The sequence below is a fragment of the Pseudorca crassidens genome, chromosome 1, assembly GCF_039906515.1.
Source record: "Pseudorca crassidens isolate mPseCra1 chromosome 1, mPseCra1.hap1, whole genome shotgun sequence".
In the NCBI taxonomy this organism is placed as follows: domain Eukaryota; kingdom Metazoa; phylum Chordata; class Mammalia; order Artiodactyla; family Delphinidae; genus Pseudorca; species Pseudorca crassidens.
The window spans coordinates 114782743-114803967 of record NC_090296.1 but is presented as its reverse complement, the minus strand read 5'-3'; the positions used below and the strand labels follow the sequence as shown (position 1 = coordinate 114803967).

Below are 21225 nucleotides of genomic sequence, written 5' to 3'. Positions count from 1 at the left end.
AAACAAACAACTCAGTGAAAAAATGGGCAGAAGACCTAAATACACATTTCTCCAAAGAAGACACCCAGATGGCCAACAGGCACACGAAAAGATGCTCAACGTCGCAAATTATTAGAGAAATGCAAATCAAAACCACAAAGAGGCTATCATCAAATGACTTTCATTAAAAAATCTACAACTAATAAATGCTGGAGAGGGTCTGGAGAAAAGGGAGCCCTCCTGCACTGTTGGTGGGAATGTAAATTGGTACAGACACTACGGAGGACAGTATGGAGGTTCCTTAAAAAACTAAAAATAGAACTACCATATGATCCAACAATCCCACTCCTGGGCATATATTTGGAAAAGATGAAAACTCTAATTCAAAAAGACACATGCACCCCAATGTTCATAGCAACACTATTTACAATAGCCAAGACATGGGAACAACCCAAGTGCCCATCAACAGACGACTGGTTTAAGATGTGATGTATGTATATACACACACACACACACACACACAAACACACACAATGGAATATTACTCAGCCATAAAAAAGAAAGAAATATTGCCATTTATATCAACATGGATAGACCTAGAGAATATCATACTAAGTGTGGTCAGACAGAGAAAGACAAATTTTATATGATATCACTTATATGTGGAGTCTAAAAAATAACACAAATGAATCTATATACAAAACAGAAACAGACTCACAGACATAGAAAACAAACATGGTTACCAAAGGGGAAAGGGAGGGGGGAGGGATAAATTAGGAGTACAGAATTAACAGATACAAAACTACTGTACATAAAATAGATAAGCAACAGGATTTACTGTATAGCACAGAGAACTATCAATATATTAAATATCTTATAATAACCTATAAAGGGAAATAATCTCAAAAACATATATATATGTTTTATATATATATAACTGGAAAAAACGACCTTAAGTGACTAACAATGTGTACAGTGTGCTACAATTTGGGTAAATGTTTTAAAAAACATATATGCTTGCATATGCATAAAATGTCTTTGGAAGGATCCATGGTAACCTGGGAAAGTTGGTTGTCTCTGGGGTGGTGGGAGTGACAGGGAAGCTGGAAACTGGGTAAGAGGGAGATTAACTTTTCAACACATACCTGTTTGGGGTTTTGTTTGCTTGTTTGTTTTCAGCCGTTCTATTAGATAGGTAATGCTCGCACATGGCACAAACTAAACAGGACCAAAGGTTCAGAGCAAAAGAAACCTCCCTCTCTCCCCTGCCTTCAGCCTTCTTCAGTACCTTCCGAATTTCTGCACCATGGGCTGAATTACCCATTCAATTAAATGGACAATTAAATCCAATATTTTAAAATAACAAATATATTATTAAAATAGTAATTTTTTGTTGAAGAAAGGGAAAAAATCCACAAAAGAATAGTTGATTGAAGTATTAAATAGATGAAACAGTTCAATAACCTGCAAAGCAGGACATAACTAAGTGACGAATAAAATGACAAAAATAAGAAGAGACAGAAGGGACTTCCCTGGTGGCGCAGTGGTTGGGAGTCCACCTGCCAATGCAGGGGACACGGGAAGATCCCACACGCTGCGGAGCAACTGAGCCCGTGCACCACAACTACTGAGCCTGTGCTCTAGAGCCCGCGAGCCACAACTACTGAGCCCACGTGCTGCAACTACTGAAGCCCATGTGCCTAGAGCCCATGCTCCACAACAAGAGAAGCCACTGCAATGAGAAGCCCGAGCACTGCAATGAAGAGGAGCCCCCACTCGCCACAACTAGAGAAAGCCCACGTACAGCAACGAAGACCCAATGCAGCCAAAAAGAATAATAATAAGAGAGAGAAGTAAGAACTGGCCATGCAGCAACCAAGACCCAACGCAGCCAAAAAGAATAAGAAGAGATAGAAGAACTGGCCACACTGGGAAAAAGCATGCTGTCTTGTCCTGCTCTTGGCTTCCTGTGTGTACATTGTCTCTTCCCAGCCAGACCAGGACACACCTGTTGCTCTTGTTTACTTCCCAGAGCTCTCAGCATGCAGAGGTGTGTAATAAACATTTCTTGCCTCAATCCCCACTAGCACTGGCTGTGCTCTGGGAAGGGCTGGGAGACACAATGGTCAGTGCCTTCCAGGGCCCAGGACTGTGTGCAGGGCTGCATTGCGAATTCCATAGTCCCTAGACACTTTTGTCTTCATGGGTCCCTTCTTCCATAAAAAAATATTAAATAATATATTTTACAAGTATATTGGCATAAAGACAAGTGTAATCCAGGCTGGATTCATCATTGTATGTTTATCATTATTATTTCTTTTCTTCTGATTTCAAACAAAATGAAAATTAAAGCATTTTGTAGGCCCCCTAAAATTACCGTGGGCCCTAGACACTGTGTCTGCTGTGCCTAATGGATCAATGGGCCCCAGGCCTGTGCCCTGGGCATGGCCGGTGCTCAGTAAACAGGCACTGCTTCCAGGAGCAGCCTGGCCAGGGAAATGCACGTGGGCTTTGGAGCCCTAAAGGCCTGGGTGTGATCCCAGCTCCAGCACTTACCCACTGAGGCTCTGAAGGCAATCACTAAGGCTTCCTGAGTTCTGTTTCCCTCCCTCCTGCTAAAATGCAGTGTTGTCATGAGGATTAGAAATAACATTAGATGCTTAATAAATGCCCAATATTATTAGCTGATTTGTCCCCGGGATGGAGCGGGTGCTGTGGAGGTGGACCAAGGACATGGCTGGAGTGGATGCCACCAACCCCAGCCAGGAGTCCTGGCCCCTTCAGAAGAAAAGGCAGAAGGAAGGCAGTGGGAGGAGGTGCAGCCACCTGGCCTTATATATACTCTTAGTATATATGTACTCTTAGTATAAGTCTGGAGCAGATAAAGAAAGATTAAAATTCAGAGCCAGGCCTCTGCTCAGGTATTCTCAGCCTTGACTGTGCATTAGAATCACCTGGGAGCTTAAAAAATACTAAAGCTCAATCCCTACCCCAGATCAATTAAATCAGAACACCTGATGTGGGGCTGGGTATTTTTTTTTTTAAGCATCCCCAGGTGATTCTTATCCGGAGCAGGGCTGAGCATCCCCGTGGCCATTTCTGTGGGTGGAAGGAGTGAGCTGGGGAATGATCTGTCCCGTCCAGCAGACAGACTTCTCACCCTGACAACATCTAAGACCATGAACTCTTAGTGGTTGCCAGAGGTTGATTGAAAGTAGGGTAAAATTCACTTGTAGGAGGTACTTCCGAGGCCCCTCACCCAACAGAGTATTCTTTTTCTCTGGGACAGCCTCCCAAATCGCCTAGCTTCAGGCTGCACCAGCCTGGATCCACCCCTGTGGATGCCACTCTCGGCCCAGAACCTTGTTGGGTCCTGAGATGAAGGGAGCAGAGCATGCCCCCATCTGACAGGGGGATAACAAAGAAGACAGGGGACCTACCCCAGCAAGCACTGAGTGCGTTTCTCCAAGGGTGGGCTGCAGACCTCCTCCACCTGAGGACCTGAGTACTGTTCATCTGCCGTCCTGGGCCACCCAAGACCCACTGAATCAGCATCTCTGGGTTAGGCCAGAGGCTGCATTTTTCACATTCTCCAGAGGGGATTCTCATGCACAGGAACGTTTCTGAGTTAAGAGAGGACCTATATTCCATATCTTGATTTGGGAGAAGATTACACAGTGCACACATAGGTAAAAAATCACCAAGTTTGGGGGCTTCCCTGGTGGCGCAGTGGTTGAGAGTCTGTCTGCCGATGCTGGGGACACGGGTTTGTGCCCCGGTCCGGGAAGATCCCACATGCCGCGGAGCAGCTGGGCCCGTGAGCCATGGCCGCTGAGCCTGCGCATCCGGAGCCTGTGCTCCGCAACGGGAGAGGCCACAACAGTAAGAGGCCCGTGTACAACAACAACAACAAAAATCACCAAGTTTTACACTTAAGATGTGTACTTTATGTGCCCAACTCAAGAACAAAAACAAAAGAGAACTAACCTACCATGTGCCTGGAGCTTTAGGAAGAAAAATCGGGGGAGGCTGCCTGGAAGAGGGCCTCTTTGAGGTAGGCTAGACAGGGAGAAGAGAAGGCAACAGGGCAGAGGGAGTTGGGAGGTCCATTGGGGAAGAGACTCTTGTAGCCACAGCAGTGGGGCAGGCAGGTAGGAATGGGAAAAGGGTTGTTTCTGAGGCCTTTTCAGGCAGCTGCCTCATCCCCACCCAGCAACAGGGTGTCCTTAGAGGCCCACAGGCTGCTGTGGTCAGCGTAGGTAGCCCATGTAAACTCCCAACTTGCCTCCAAGTGCATCCAGGTCTTTCTCCCCAACAAGACGGCATTGTTTGGGGCTCCAATGGAGGGCAAGAAAAACAGAGAGCCCAACTGTCCCTGTCATAATGGTATATAATTTATAATAATGTCAGCTATTAAAGGATTTTTGGTAATTAACTGACAGTGGTGTGCTATTTCACTGCATTTTTGCCTGTCATAATGATCTTGAACTTTGCAAGACGGTTTTGAACTTGCTCAAAATAAGTCCTGAATACAAAGAAGGGCGAGATCATTCCAAATAAGGGGTAAGAGACATTGGACAAAATGGGGCTGTTCTCCTCCCAGAAAGAGGGCTGAGCTGTACAGAACCAGAAAGATCTCAGGCCCACTGTCTTCCCAGGGAGCTATACAACCAGTAGAACACCTGCCAGGCCACAGTGGTGAGTAAAGCAAGTCAGCTGTTTCAAAAGAGTGTATTAAGTTGCATTTTTTTCAATATACCTTGTTTGCACGATACACAGCTAAGAATATTTTTCTCTTCCCCAGAGAAATATGCTTCCACTCTCATTTTTCTTGAAGCACATGATTCTCTTGGTATAGTTTTTACTCTTTTGATTTTTAACAGAGACATAGTATAGGAAATATTTCTTTCTCCTCTTGATTCCACTAAGAAAAAAAAAAAGTCAACACAAGCCCAGTGATAAATAGTAATTGACATGGAGTGCTGGAGAGGCATCAGGGAGTGGTGGGGTCTGTGGGAAACACATGAGCTCAGGCCCAGTGTGAGTGAGGCATCTGCTACTCCACTCCAGACAATCAGGACTGCAGGCCCCTGGCAGAGGCTGTTAAGTGCCAATGGCAACCTTGATTCTTCCCCTTTCTCTTTAATAGCAGAAAGATGATTTAATTTTAGCTGGGCAAATTTCATCCTGGGGAAAAAGACTACTTTGGCTTGAGCATAGTCACATGACTATGTCTATCCTCCCTTGCCCTTGGTATAGCCATGTGACTATCTAGACAATAAGTTGTAAGTAGAAGCTTTGTGCAGGAATTCTGGGAAGGCTGTATAAAGAGAGCTGACTCCCTTTTTGCCTTCAATTTTTCCTTCTCTGGCCTAGAGTGTGAATGTGATGGCTGGAGCCCTGGAAGCCACCATGGGCCACGAAGCAACCTTTGCAAATGGGAGCTATACACTGAAAACAACAGAGCGGAGAGAGAAGCCTAAAGCCCCTGATGGCTTTTTGAATCTACCTACCCAGTCCTGGGCTGCCTACTTATCTCCTGGCTCCTTCTATATGAGAAAGAAACATGTATCTTATGTAAGCCACTGTTATTTTGACATTTTCTGTTATAATCTGCCCAACTTAATCCTAATTAATACACCTGGGCTCACTGTCACCAGATAGTTCAACTTTTCAAATTTAGCCAGATTATACAGATTTGTATATGGCATAGATTGATGTCATACCTGTTGGAAACCTTATAAAATTATTTAAGATACTGAACAGGCCAAACAAATCATGTCTGAGCTGCATTCAGCCCAAGCCCCGCTCTGGCCTATACCATTGATGGTAGGTATTAAAACTGTTGATAAACAGTCAGTTCTTTCATTTCTGAGAACATAGTAGGATTGTACTTCTCGACCCAATTGAACTCAAATGTGTCCATGTGACTTCCTTTGGCCAACACTTCTGGGCAGGTGATTTAAGAGCCAGTGTGTGGTTTGCCATATTCTCTTTTCCCTGCTGCTGTCATTATGGAAGCATATCAACATGGAGCTTCCTACACAGCTGGATGGTTGAGTGACTTTGAAGAACAGACCACCCTGATAACTCACCATGCAGTACCTAAACATGGCTGTTGTAAAGCCACTGGAATTTGGGGGATGTTTGTTAGCACAGCATTATTTAGCTTATCCTGACTGATCTGCCATCTGCACCATAGATATTGATCAGTGGAATTTTATGAAGCCCTCCTTCAACGTTTTTCTCTGTGGCTGAAATTTCCCCATTTTTTTAGCCCTCTTACTCATTCTTTTTCTTTCATTTACTCTTTCATTCATTCATACATTTATACATCAAACACTGGGGGGGGGGGTAGGGAGATGCCCTCTATGTGGCAAGTCAAGTCACTGCTATCTGGGAGCTCACATTCTTCTTTTGATTGGGTTGCTTCTCTTGCCAATATCCCTTTGGACCCTTCCCAACCTCCCTCACACACAATCCAGAGGTGGAAAGGGATAGGAAGGGAGAGAGATGAAGTCCTTCGAGGGCAGCCTCTCAGGTCTAGGATTTGCATTAGTGTTTTCTGTTTTCCTTTCATCTAATTCAAACCTTAACACATCCAGTGAGAAAACCAAGTCTCAGAGAGGTTAATTAACTTGCCCAAAGTCACACAGTTAGAAAGCAGCAGACCTAGACCTGAAGCCAGTTCTGACAACCTGCAAGGCCTATGCCGTCCAGCTACCCTATACCACCTGCCTCCATGGAAGTCTCTCTACTGTGGTCATTCCTACCACCAGGAGCCATCTGTAGCTACAGGGCAGCATAGCAGATAACAGCCCATTCCCCACTTCTGACTCTTTCTTTCATCACAGACCGAAAAGCATTTGAGGGCTTCCCTAGTGGCACAGTGGTTAAGAATCCGCCTGCTAATGTAGGGGACACAGGTTTGAGCCCTGGTCCGGGAAGATCCCACATGCCACAGAGCAACTAAGCCCATGCACCACAACTACTGAGCCTGCACTCTAGAGCCTGCAAGCCACAACTACGGAGCCCGCGTGCCACAACTACTGAAGCCCACGCCTAAAGCCCATGCTCCACAACAAGAGAAGACACCGCAATGAGAAGCCCGTGCACCACAACAAAGAGTAGCCCCTGCTTGCTGCAACTAGAGAAAGCCTGCACGCAGCAATGAAGACCCAATGCAGCCAAAAATAAATAAATAAGATTTATTTAACAAAAAAAGAAAAGGATTTGAAACTCTATTGAATCTGATGCACACAGTATAAGCCTGTGGTCAGCAGAGGAAAACAGGAGGGTTTGGCCTGCAGTCTGTGGGAGCCAAGAATGCTTGCACACAGGCTTGGAGATGATAGATGGCAGCTGTGTCTACTAGGAAGCCTTGGGCTGCAAGTAACTGGAAAGCCAACTCAAAGTGGTTCAAATGATAAGAATCTTACTTCATTAAAAAAAAAAAACAGAGCTAGAACAGATTCTCACAGCAGCTCTGCAATGTTGTCAAGGACCCAGTTCTTTCCATCTCTTTTCTCTTCTACCCTCTGTAGGTCAGTTTTACCTTAGACTGGTTTCCCTCACAGTTGCAAGATAGCTGCTGCAGTTCCAGGCATCACATCAGACACAGTGAGAAACAGCTCTCTTCTTGTCTCCTTCCTAAAAGTAAAGAACCTTTCTCCAGAAATTCCCTAGCAGATTCCCCTCAAATTTAATTTGCCAGAACGGGGCCACTGATTGACTTAAAGTAGAGAAATTTCATTTGCTATACTTCAACAAATTTTTTTTAAAAAGAAAAAAATTTCAACTGATAGGTGGCTGGATATCTTCCATTCATCCTTCCCCTTCTCCACCTTCTCTATGTCCTGGGAGGTTGATGTGTCTGGGCTGCAGCAACGGGCAACCTTGCTCTCTGACTCCCGGTTGGACCCAGCCAATAATGGACACCAGAAAGTGCTCCCAGAACAGGAAGAGGGAGCAGTCAGGGTATTTAATCCCCTGTGTCCTCCTTTCTCAGTCATCTGCATCTTCTACCAAAGCCCACAGCTCCTGCAATGCAGCCCTCTCCATACCAGGCACTCTCCTGGTTCTGGCTCCTGCTCCCTCCCTTGGGGTCTTCTCAGTCCTAGGGGGTGATAACAGCTCCCCACCATTGCTAGCCTCAGGCTACTTCACTACTCCTCTCACAATACCAAACCCTTCATGCGCCTTTGTAAATAGTCCTTTATCCATCTCTCTTGATTGCCCAGTCTGAATGTGCTATCCTCTACCTTTCCCTAGAGCTGATGATTCACTGGGCTGGGGATAAATCTCCCTTTGCAGTATTGAATCACTGTCTCTGGGCCTCTTACCAGAAGGTCTTTTTAGCACTTGACCCTCTGTTCATCCCAAACAGCATGCATCTCTTTACCCCCCATGCTGACTTGCCCATCTCTGTCAATAGCACCACCAACCATTCAGTCACCCAGGATCAACACCTGGGTGTTGACTCCCACTTTCCCATTGCCCTGCCGCCAACCTAATCCAGAGCAGGTTCCATTGATTCTACCTCTGCTGTCTCCCATTCCTCACCCCTACCCAATTTCAGGCCTATCGCTGCTCATCTGCTCACTGACGGCAGCCTCCTAATGACCCCCTGCCTCCGATTCATGCCTTTCCCTGCTGCCACAGGAAACTTCCTTAACCACAGCTCTGATCATCTTAACCTTCTGCCCAAAAACCTGCTCCTGTTGCCTGCAAATTAACATCAAATTCCTCCTCATTCAGGCCCCTACCCAGCTTCTCAGCCTCAGTTCCTACTACATCCATAACCCACTGGCAATACAGGTTACATCAGTCAGCTATTGCTGGGTAAAAAAAAAAAAAATCACCCCAAGACTCAGTAGCTTAAAACAACAACGTCTATTATTGCTAACAAGTCTAAGGTCAGCAGAACTTCTGCTGATCTGGGCCAGGGTCGGCTGATCTTGGCTTGGCTCACTCACATGTCTACAAGCAGCAAACAGGTTGGCTGGGGCCTAGCTGATCTGGGACAGCCTTGCTCACATGTCTGGTGGTTGTATGGCTGTCGGCTGGGTGAAAGGAAGTGACTGGGCCTGATGTCACTCAATCCAGCAGACAAGCCTAGTGGTATATTAGTTATCTGTTGCGGCATAACAAATTACACAGCTAAAACCAACAAACCTTTATTTTCTCAGTTTCTGTGGGTCAGGAATCCAAGTGCCACTTAGCTGGGTGTCTTTGACCCAGGGCCTCTCACAAGGCTACAGGCAAGGTATCAACTAGGACTTCAGTCATCTCAAGGCTCAAATAGGGGAGGATCTGCTTCTCAGCTCACTCCCATGACTTTGGCGGGTCTCGGGTCCTCGCTGGCTTTTGACCAGAGACATCATATCCACGCCGTGTGGGCTCCTCCACAGGGCACTCACAGCACGGTGGCTGGATTCCCTCAAAGCAAGGCAGCAGGAGAGTAAGAAAAGGAGAGCAAGATGGAAGTCACACGGTCTTTTCATAACCTAATAGAGGAAGTGCCAACCCGTCTCTTTTGCTGTATTCTACTCATTAGAAGCGAGGCACTAGGCCCAGCCAACACCGTGGGGTTACAAAGGGCATTAATCCCAGGAGGTGGAGATTCTTGGGAGCCATTTTAGGGGCTGCCTGTCACACCTGGGCTTGGTCATAAACTGGTGGCAGGCTTCCAAGGACAGCAAGGTGAGTCCAGAAGTGTGCAAGGCTTCTTGAGGCCCAGGCTGGGAACCTGCATATGTTTGATCAAAGCAAGTCATAAGGCCAAGCACAGATTCAAGAGATGGGGAAGTAGACTCTATCTCTCGATGGGGAGAGCTGCCTAGTTACACTTCCAAGGGGATATGGACTAGGATGGAGAATTGTGTCTGTTTTTGCAAAGAACCACACAGGGTTTCCCACTGAACACAAAAATGCCTTGTGCTTTCTAGCCTAAAGGCCGCTGGGTGTACAGTTTCCTCTTCCTGTGTGTCCTAGCCCCACCTCTGCCTATTATATCCTGCCAGTCTTCAAGGACCAACTCACATCCTGTATCAGTTTCCTTTTGCTGCTATAACAAATTACCACAAACTTAGTGGCTTAAAACAACTCAAATTTTATTACCTTATAGTTCAGGATGTCTGAACCACACGGGTGTCACTGGGCTAAAATCAGAGCACTGGCAGGGCTGCATACCTTCTGGAAGCTCTAAGGGAGAATCCATTTTCTTGCCTTTTCCAGCTTCTAGAGGCAGCCCACATTCCTTGGTTCATGGCCCCTTCATCCATCTTCAAAGCCAAGAAGTTTGTCACTCACATCACCCTGACAATGACTCTCTCTCCCTCCTTCCTCCACTTATAAGGACCCTTGGGCTTCCCTGGTGGCGCAGTGGTTGAGAGTCCGCCTGCCGATGCAGGGGACACGGGTTCATGCCCCGGTCCAGGAAGATCCCACATGCCACAGAGTGGCTGGGCCCGTGAGCCATGGCCACTGAGCCTGCGTGTCTGGAGCCTGTGCTTCGCAATGGGAGAGGCCAGAACAGTGACAGGCCCGTGTACAGCAAAAGAAAAAAAAAAAAAAAAAAAGGACCCTTGCGATGGCATTGGCCCTACTGTGATAATCCAGGATAATCTCCCCATCTCAAGGTCAGCTGATTAGCAACCTGAATTCCCCTGTGCCACATAACCTGACACAGTCACAGGTTCCAGGGATTAGGACATGGACGTCTTTGGTCCAGGGGAGCATTATTCTGTGTACCACTCCCTCTCCCACCCCCAGGAGCAATAATGGCAGCAGTATTTATTGAGCACTTACCATGTACCTGTCAGTGCACCCTCCCTGCCATCTCCACACCCCATCCCGCCCTCATCCATCTGAACAATCTCATCCACTCTTTACAACCCTATAAGGAAGGTTCTATCTAGTGGTCTCATTTTACAGACTCAAAGAAGTTAAGCAATTCCCCAAGCCTACCCAGCAAGTAAGGGCTGGATATTGGAATTTGAACTCAAGTCTGTCCAACTCTGAAGCCAGAGTCCCAACCATCTGTGCGTCCTATGAAGCCACCCAATCCCCTCCTCTGTGTTCCCATAGCTGAGTGGTCGGGCCTCTCTTTTTAAATGATACTCCGCTAAAGTTTCCACTTTCGGCAGGCCACCTCCCCACCTCAGCTGTCACAGTAATAAGAGTCGTTATTTAACGAAAATCTACCATGTCTCAGACCCTTCACATACAACATCTCTGACACCCACTGCTAAGGCCGGTCCTGTTTCCACTTTCCACAGAAGGAAGCTGAGACTCAGAGAAGCGAGGGTCAGCCTCAGGAGTCATTAATGGCAGTTCTGGAAGTTGAACACAGGCCTAATTCCAAAGCCAGTTCCTGCCTCAGCCAGGCCACCTTTGCAGTTGTAAACGCCTGCTGCCTTTGTAAGCCGGGTAGAGACATATACATATCATTAGCTGGCTTTAAGGTGGCAGTGTAGTCCAGTGGTTAAATTGGAGATGCTGGAGTCATCCTGCTGGGGTTCCCAGCCCTCCCACTTTCTGCCTGTGTGACGTATGCAAGTCACTTAACCTGTGTCTGCCTCAATTTCCTCATCTGTAAAACGTATAATGATAGTACCTACCTCATAAGGGCTGTTGTGAAGAGTTAACATATCTCAAGTGCTTTTGATAGTCACTGCCACACAGCAAGCGCTATGTAAGTGGTGGCTTTTATTGTGGGGTGACCTGGTCAGCTGAGGGTCATGCAGAGCCCCTGCTCCAATGTCTGGTCACGTCATTGGTCCTCTGCTCCAGTCTTGTTAGGCATCTTTCTTCTGTGAAACTTTATGACCCCAAACTACCTAAATGGAAGGTTATCTGGAAGACCAAAAAAGATAAATGTTGAGAATACTTTATAAACTGTAGAGAGAAATGCCCAAGTTGGCTATCATTGACCTTTATGAAGTGCTTAACAATCAGACCAGGAAACCATAGACCCACCGGAAGACCCAGTGTCAGCCTTCTCAGTGTGGGCCCCAGGGGAACAGAGGGCCGGCAGCTGTCATATGTCCTCCTCCCTCCCATCTCCACACCCCATCCCGCCCTCATCCATCCTGGGGCTGTAGGAATGCGATGGTATCTCAGCAAACAGACAGTCTGTTCCCAGAGGAGATGGGGCCGCCCCCAGGAGGCCCCACTCTCCCAGCCACTGTAAACACAAGGGTCTGTCCTCTTTATCAGCCTGGCTCAGCGGCAGCGGAGACAGTCTGCCCGCTGGAGAGACACTGCACAGCGATAAGCCGCCGGGCCCCTTGTTGGCTGCCCTCCTGGGGCTGCAGCCGAGCTGTGCCAGAATAGGAATCTCGGGGCTGTCCTGGCTCGGGGCCTAAACACCTCGTCCCGGGGCTGGGGGGCTGGATGCCTGTGCTCTGAGGATGTTAGCCACTCAGAGGAAGGAAGCAAAGGCCCAGAGCCGCCAAGGGGCCAGGGCACACAGTCTGCAAAGCCCCCAGGAGCTCCAAGACTGCTGACTCTGTTAATTACATTGCTTTGCAAGATAGCTTTATCCTCCTCCTCCCTCATCATTGTCATCTTTACAGACCATACATATTGATGATGTTACCAAGCCCCATGTTTTCCAATCCACACTCCAGTCAAAGAATTAATACACATAAAGCACTTAGCACTGGGCTTGGTAAGGGCTCAGAGAAAGTCACCTTGCATAGGCACAGTGTAGTAGCGTTCTTGTGGTTCAGGCAACCCCCGGTCCCTTAAAATAATAACAGCTAATTTTATCCGGGACAGTCGTACCCATTATGTCCTCAGTTTCTCCACTGACTGGACGTGGGGAATACTGGAATGAACATCATTCCCATTTGACAGAGGAGGGAACTGAAGGGCCCAGAGAGGTGAAGTGATTTGCCTAAGCTGCACAGTCAGGACATGGCACAGCTGGGACCAGCCCCAAGCCCAGCCCAAGGAGTCAGGATAGAATCCTGGGAGCCCCAGGGGCTGGGGGCTGGGGGCTAAGGCCGCTCTCACTGAGTCTACAATCCAGCCATCACCATCACCATCACAGGGACTTCTGCTGCCTTCTCCCTTCTAAAGGCACCCCCTGCACCCCAACAGGTACCCTCTCCTAGCCAAGGGACCTCCAGGTGGCCTTTGATTCTCATGAATGGGTCCACCATCACCTTCCCCACAAACCAGCTGGGCCCTCGAACCTCCCCTCCCACACATCAACAGGCTCTGATTCTCAGGGTGACAGAGGAAAGGGATGGACACTGAGCTGGAAATTGGGACATACAGAATGGCTCCCCAGATGTCTCAAGTTTCCTCCAGGCCATGTCTTCTCCCTGTGCCCACCGGAGTGTCCCGCCTCCACCACCCACATATCCACCAGATCCCACATCACAAGGTGGCCCTTTAGTCCACTGCTGTAGCCTCAGACCTCCGGCTACTGCCCCAGGCAAGGTCATGGCCCCTCTGCCACCTCCCCCGAACACCCAGCCTATCACCATCTTACCCACGGATACTTACTGAGTGTCTTCTCTGCACCAAGTACTCTTCCAGGCACTGGGGGGACAGCAGTGAACAAAACAGACAGGGTCCCTTCCCTCACGGAGCTTTCACTCTAATGAAGGAAGCGAGGGAAACAGACAGTTAAACAAAACAAATGAGTAAACTATAGGGCATTTTAAGTAAGATTTATTATAGATAACTTTACTATCATTGAAAATAAGGGCTTTGGTTAAAGAAAAAAAAAGGGATGGGTTTGGGGAGTGTGGGGTGGAGTTGCTGTTTAAATGGGGTGGTCACGTAGGCCCCCTTGAGAAGGTGACATTTGCTCAAAGAATTGAAGGAGGTAAGGGGGTCTACCTTAAGGATTCCGAGGAAGAGCATTCCAAGCAAAGGGAACAGCCAGGGTGAAGGCCCCTGTTTGAATCCATGTTGCCTTTTCTGTGCACCCACATTTTTCATCCCTTTATTTGGCCCTGAGCAGAGTCCAGGAGCATCAGAGGAAGTTGCTCACTTGGCCACCTGTCCTGCTGTACCAGGAGCTCCTTGGGGCAGGGACCCTGTAACGGTCAAGTTCACAGTCACCTCAGACCCCACCCTGACATGTCCAGACACACAGACACAGACACAGACCCTCATGCCCAGACATACACACCCAAACTTGTACACAGAGATCCACACACTATGCCAATAGAGAAGGCCTCAGTGATTGTCTATTGAGATGAACTGAGTGAAGAGGAAATCATAATTAAGTACACTCAGCCCCATCTAGTTTACAAAGGTCTCCCTTGTGCCTACTCTTTGAGCTTGAGAACTGGGTGGTTAAAAATAGTGAGGCTCTGGGGCTTCCCTGGTGGCGCAATGGTTGAGAGTCCACCTGCCGATGCAGGGGACACGGGTTCGTGCCCTGGTCTGGGAGGATCCCACATGCCGCGGAGCGGCTGGGCCGGTGAGCCATGGCCGCTGAGCCTGCGCGTCCGGAGCCTGTGCTCTGCAACGGGAGAGGCCACAACAGTGAGAGGCCCGCATACCGCAAAAAAAAAAAAAAAAAAAAATAGTGAGGCTCAGAGAGACCAAGGTGAACGGGCTTGTCACTGGTATTTGCAATACTGGAACCCAGCTCTTCTGATTTCCATCCAATATATGTTTTCATTAAAAAAACAAAAAACTAAAAAATAGGTCAGATGTGAACATAGTACAAAATTCAAAATGTCCATAGAGGCAAGTGTCCCTCTTTTCCCCGCCATCCCCACACCCCCGCTCGGCACACAGCTTCCTCCCTATAGAGTCAGAGTGCACTTATCAATTTACTTCCAATGGAGACTTCGGCTCTCCTCTCTCTGTGAAGAGAATCTGCACTGCACATACATCTGACATTATGAAAACAGGCCAGGAGTCCCCACTCTGGAAGCATCTCCTCTTTGCTCCTAGAACCTAGGTTGTCTGGAGCCAGGCTTGGCATCCTCTTGGTTTCCCCAAACCCACAAGCCTCTTGGATCCATGACATGGTCACTGAATAGTTCACATCTTCGTCCCTGGGGATGATCCAATCATCATGAGGAACGCTTCGTCCTCAGAGAGAGGAAACGGACTGAGGGAGAAGAGGGAAGGAGTAGGAAGGGGCTTGGGAGGGGGAAGTTGGGCACTGCAGGAAATCACACTGTGCTGCAGTTTCTTTAAAAGTAGGCAGTGGCGCAGTGGTTGAGAGTCCGCCTGCCGATGCAGGGGACACGGGTTCGTGCCTCGGTCCGGGAAGATCCCACATGCTGCAGAGTGGCTGGGCCCGTGAGCCATGGCCGCTGAGCCTACGTGTCCGGAGCCTGTGCTCCGCAACGGAAGAGGCCACAGCAGTGAGAGGCCCGCGTACTGCAAAAAAAAAAAACAAAACAAAAACAAAAACTAGGCCCCCGGACAACTTCCCAAAGAGGCTGCAATGGCGGCCAGGGAGGAGGTGCTCACTTTGGAGGCTGAAGTTGCCCAGCGTGAGGAGGAGCTGAGTTCCCTGAAGCAGAGGCTGGCGGCGGCTCTTCTGGCCGAGCAGGAGTCAGAGTGGTTGGTTCCGGTGTCTCCCCTGCCGCCGAAGGCCGCCCTGTCGCGAGATGAGATTCTGCGCTACAGCCAGCAGCTCGCGCTGCCTGAGCTGGGCGTGCAGGCACAGCTGCGCCTGGCGACCGCGTCTGTGCTGGTCGTGGGCTGCGGGGGACTCGGCTGCCCACTGGCGCGGTACCTGGCAGCGGCCGCCATCGGCCGCCTGGGCCTTGTGGACTACGATGTAGTAGAAGTGAGCAACCTAGCCCGCCAGGTGCTGCACGGCGAGGCACTGGCCGACCAGGCCAAGTCTTTTCGGCCGCCGCTACACTGCGCCATCTCAATTCGGCGGTGGAGTGCGTGCCCTACGCCCAGGCGCTTACGTCAGCCACGGCGCTAGACCTGGTCGGCCGCTATGACGTGGTGGCTGATTGCTCCGGCAACGTGCCCACTCGCTACCTGGTTAACGACGCCTGTGTGCTAACCGGCCGGCCCCTCGTGTCGGCCAGCGGCCTGCGCTTCGAGAGCCAACTCACAGTCTACCACTACAGCGGTGCGCCTTGCTATCGCTGCATGTTTCCGCAATCACCTCTGGCGGAGACGGTGACCAGCTGCGCGGATGGCGGGGTGCTTGGTGTGGTTACCGGGGTCCTGGGCTGCCTGCAGGCGCTGGAAGTGTTGAAGATCGCTGCAGGTCTGGGCCCCTCTTACAGTGGCAGCCTGTTGCTCTTTGATGCCCTCGGAGGTCATTTCCGCTGTATTCGGCTGCGGAGGCGCAGGCCCGACTGTGCAGCTTGCGGGGAGCGGCCCACTGTGACTGATCTGCAGGACTACGAAAGCTTCTGTGGCTCCTCAGCCACCGATAAGTGCCGCTCCCTACAGTTGCTGAGTCCGGAGGAGCGAATTTCTGTCGTCGACTATAAGCGACTTCTGGATTCCGGGTCACCCCACGTGTTGCTGGACGTCAGGCCTCCAGTGGAGGTGGACCTGTGTCGGTTGCCTCACTCCCTACACATCCCTTTGAAACGTTTGGAACAGAGGAATGCGGAGAGCCTGAAACTCTTGGGAGAAGCAATCCGGGAAGGGAAGCAGGGCACACAGGAAGGGGCATCTCTCCCCATTTATGTGATCTGCAAACTGGGCAATGACTCCCAGAAAGCCGTGAAGATCCTGCAGTCCTGGACAGACTTAGACTCTTTAACAGTTCGGGATGTTGTGGGAGGCCTCATGGCCTGGGCTGCCAAAATCGATGGAACGTTTCCGCAATACTGAGATGGCCGGTAGAGTCTGACCAGCGAAAGATGTGGGTTGTCATGTTACCTAAAATTTTTTTGCCTTTATGAATGTATTTGCATTTTTTTCAGTAATGTACGGAAGAGCCTGGGATTCTCCAATATCTGCGGATAGGTGGACTTCTTTTTATAAGGAGCTTTTTAATTGTAACTTACTGGGTGATGTAGCAGTTAAGGGGTTATAACACTGTTCCTCTGAACTGCCTTGTGTTTGCAGCACTTGGATGGTGTGTTGAACAGGTGGGATAGAATGTAAGTGACAGGACTTTGTGTTTTGAACTGCAGGTCATTTGCGTGTCCTGCCTTTTTTTTTTTTTAAATCTCCCAATTAAAAAGCTCTTTAAAGTTGTCCATTTTATTGCTTGGAAAGCTGTCATACACTTACTGAATTGATCACGGATGATGCAGTTAAGATAAGTTTATTGTTTACTAAGACATTCTTTGGGTGTTATTTCTAATGCAAATGATGGAACATGCCCTAGAGAAATCAGTGTTTAAAATGTAAATTGTTAAAACATTAAAATGAAAATTAGCTGGGAAGTGGTCATTCTATTAAATATTTTCAATTAATAGCCAAGTAAGATATTTACAGTCTAGCAAGATAGAAACCACCTTTGTAGCATGTCAGTTTCTTTTATAAATTGCTGATCTTTTCTTAGACTTAACTTCAGGGTCCACCTTATGTTGGACACGTACAGAAATTTCTAAACTGTATGGTTTGTCTTGCTTTGGAATCTTCAAGTCCCAGGTCCCAGCCTTCTGCCCTCCCCTGTCCTTTTGTCCCTGTCCAACCTGTTATTTTTATTTTTGTCTCTACTGTATGGCCAGAATGCCAAATACAATATTGAATTAAAGTGGAATAATGAACATTCTTCTCTCCTTTGCAGTTTCAGGTGAAGAACTTTGAATATTTGACCAATATTACTTGTTATTGCTTTACTGTAGATAAATACCTCCTATCAGATTAAATAAATTTCTGTATTAAAACAAAACAAAACAAAACAAAACTAGGCCCCCATTTAAGGACCTCTGGATTCTTCCCCAGAGGTTTCAAAGCTGATGGACCGTAAGTTCCCCATGAAAAGCATGGGGCTGGAGTCACTGGATGACCACCCCAACCGAACCCTAGCACAGTGCCCCAAACACACTCAGCTACAACTGTGGTGTCCAGTGTATGCCTTGCCTTTACTAGGAGCAGATGAAAATGCATCAGCCATGGACCTGCTGCCAGGAGCTTACAGCCTAGGGGAGACACGCACATACATCCCAGTGGGACAGTACTCAGGGAGCCTTGGGGGACCAAAGGATGCTGCTTCTCCTGGAATGAGTGAAGGAGAGAGAAGAAGGAATACACAGGAACCCCAGCAGAGGGGCCGACATATACAAAGAGCAGGGACACTTAAGAAATGCTAAGGGGAATTCTGGTTTTGGGCGGCAGAGTTCAAACAGGAAGGGTCAGTGGGGGCGGGTCAGAAGCAAAGGGCCTGGATGTCAAGCGGATGTGTTTGATTTTATTTTCTTAAGTGGAGGTTTTCAAGCAGGGTTATGGCAGGATCTGACTTGTGTATTATCTGGATCTCTCACAAACTGTGAGCAGTGTAGAGGATGGGGTGGAGGCTTCCAGGGCATGGGATATGAGGGTATGATTAAAGTCGAGAAGAGAAAATGTATTTATAATGCTTTATTTCTTAAATAGGGTGATGGGGACACTGTTTCTACTCTTTTTTATATGTCTGAAATAGTTCATAATGAAAAGGAAACTTTAAATAAAAAAGTGAATTAAAAAAGTCAGTGAATAAGCTCCAAGAGGGTGCAGATAACAACAGCTAATAATGAAGCTTGTTATGCTCTTAGTAAGACTGCTTAATAGGCACAATTTCCAGGACTTTCTAAGTATACAGTCATTTAACCCTCACAACCCTAGGAGGTGGGTGTTTTACTCCCCAGTTACGGATGAGGATAGGGAAATATAGAGAAGCTGAGTATCTTGCCCGAAGTCACCCAGTCAGTAGGATGGAAAGCAGCGATTCAGGGATTCATCACACTCTTCACCAAGGCTTGTATTACCACATGGCTCCTGTTCACTACCACATCCCCAGCACCTGGCACCTGGCCTGTAGTAAATTTTCGTTGAATGCATGCAGCCCAGAGAGGTTCAGCAAGTTCCCTTAGGCCACACAGCAGTGCCCTTCAAGATTATGCCCCCATGGGGAGCCCGGTTGTCCGGCTTCCGGTCCAGCGCTCCTTCCCCGACCTGGCCGCACCCCTTTCTGCCTCTCCTGTTCCTCCTCGCAGTCTCCAGTCCCAGCCATCCTGGGTCAGTATACCGGCGGCAGCCTAAGCCTGACTCAGCCAGACCAGCGGAGCGAGAGCCGCGTAGGACGAGGCTGCGGGGAGGCGGGGCCGCGGGGCCAGCAGTGGGCGGGGCTACATGGGGGCAGGACCTGGGTGGGCGGGGTTAGGAGGGCTGCGCCGACGCCGGGCAGAGGCAGAACAGTCCTGAGCAGACAGGAAAGCACGGTCTTCTTATTCTGTCAGCAGTGACTAGCTGTCACTCGCTCGCTCTAAGAGACCTCATTATGTGGAGCTTGTCTTTCAACCTCAAATGGCTGTGCTCTCTCAAGGGTCCAGGCCGGGTGGACCGGGAGGAGGTACCCAAGGAACCTTTAGGTGCAGAGCGCTGGGTGCCATGGAAATGGAGGGCCAACTGGGGAGCCATGGCAGGCTTCTGAGCAGTAAGGGGGTCGACAAACTTGAACCTGGACGATGACCGACCGTGGAGGGGCGGTAGGAAGCTGCCTCAGCCTACCCATACCCCTGCCTTCGTAACTCCATCCCTTGCCACACTTCCCTTGTTTTCTCCTGACCTTCTTGCTCTTCTTGGAACATTACAAACCCTTTCCCACCTCACGGCCTTTACCCTTGCTGTTCCCTTTGCTGGAAAAGGAGAAGGAGAAGAAGCAAACACTTGCAGCCCTTACTAACGTGCCAGGCACTTTCTAGGCACTTCACATGTATTAACTCATTTAATCCTCTCCACAACCCTATAGGTAGATACTATTCTTATCCCTATTGTGCAGGTGAGCAAACTGAGGCATAGAGAGAAGTGGCTTGTTCAAGGCCTCATGGTAGTGGCAGAGCTAGGACATGAAACTCTGGGATTCAACTCTTATTCCATTCGAATGGTTTGCCCGTCCCTTCACCATCCAGTATAAAAAAGCTTTCTGTGCAAACCTCCCACCAATGCTTACCCTCTGTGGTTTTCATCATGGGATTTGTGTCCCCTTGACATTCTGCATTTCTTTCTTGGTCTCTGTTATCTGAGTTGTCCATCAGATTGTGAGGTCTGCTGTGTGAAGGCAGGACTTTGTCTCATTCACAGCTGTAACCCTCGCTCCCAGCACAGTGCCTGGAACATAGAGGAATTCATTAAAGTTTTGTTGAATGACTAAAGGAACAGGAGTGTGGATGTGAGATGGAGAAACTCAGCTCAAGGCTCCGTGGACCTCTATCCTTTCCTGAACCCCCGATCCCAAGAGGAAGGATCCTTCCCTCCTGCTTTGTGTTCCCCATCCCATCCTTGCACTTGTTAGCTCACACAAGTGTGTCTTCCCACTGGATTGTTCACCACCTAAAGACAGCAACTATGTCATAGTCATCTGAACAAAAATAATACTAATAATAACTCGCGTTTTGGTTTTTTTTTGGTTGCACCAAGTCTTAGTTGTGGCAGGCAGGCTCCTTAGTTGTGGCATGCATGTGGGATCTAGTTCCCTGATCAGGGATCAAACCCGGGCCCCCTGCATTGGGAGTGCAGAGTCTTAACCACTGCACCACCAGGGAAGTCCCAGTATATATTTTTCTATCCTTTTACATTTTTAAAAAAAATATTTATTTATTTATTTGGTTGTGCTGTCTTAGTTGCAGCAGGCGGGCTCCTAGATTGCAGCCCACAGGCAGGCTTCTTAGTTGTGGTTTATCGGCTCCTTAGTTGTGGCATGCAAACTCTTAGTTGCAGCATGCATGTGGGATCTAGTTCCCTGATCCAGGATTGAACCCAGGCCCCCTGCATTGGGAGTGCAGAGTCTTAACCACTGCACCACCAGGGAAGTTCCTACCCTTTTACTTTTAAGCTATTTTTTTCTTTATATTTAAAGTGGGTTTCTTGTAAGCAGCAGATGGTTGGGTGTTGCTCTTTCTTTTCTTATTTTTTAAAAATTTAAACAGTGATATTTTATGTTAAAATTAAATAATAAAAGTAGTTGGGGAAACAAACATAGTTTGCAGGGGTCTTTCTCTTTTATCCAATCTGACAATCTCTGGCTTTATTTGGGGTGTTCACATTTAGTCACATTCAATGTGACTATTGGTAGGGTTGGGTTTAAACCTATCATTTTGCTATTTGCTTTCTAATTGTCCCAACTCTTAT

The 21225-nt window shown here is 48.3% G+C and overlaps 1 protein-coding gene and 1 long non-coding RNA gene across 2 annotated transcripts in view; one reads left to right on the top strand and one right to left on the bottom strand.

Annotated features, from left to right (window-relative positions):
* Window positions 1-8375: 8375 nt before the first annotated feature.
* Window positions 8376-21225, bottom strand: part of LOC137231100 (uncharacterized) — a 93595-nt gene continuing 80745 nt past the window's right edge. Inside the window, exons 6-9 of the long non-coding RNA XR_010946399.1 lie at window positions 20048-20205; window positions 13498-13591; window positions 11601-11835; window positions 8376-10262 (exon numbers count right to left, since the gene is read on the bottom strand). This is a non-coding gene — a long non-coding RNA (uncharacterized lncRNA). The remainder of the gene's footprint in view (window positions 10263-11600; window positions 11836-13497; window positions 13592-20047; window positions 20206-21225) is intronic.
* On the top strand, window positions 15404-17170 carry LOC137231992 (adenylyltransferase and sulfurtransferase MOCS3-like). Its single transcript, XM_067753024.1, is given in 2 exon segments — window positions 15404-15812; window positions 15815-17170. Coding segments are annotated over 2 exon segments (1365 nt in total). The 5' UTR covers window positions 15404-15409; the 3' UTR covers window positions 16777-17170.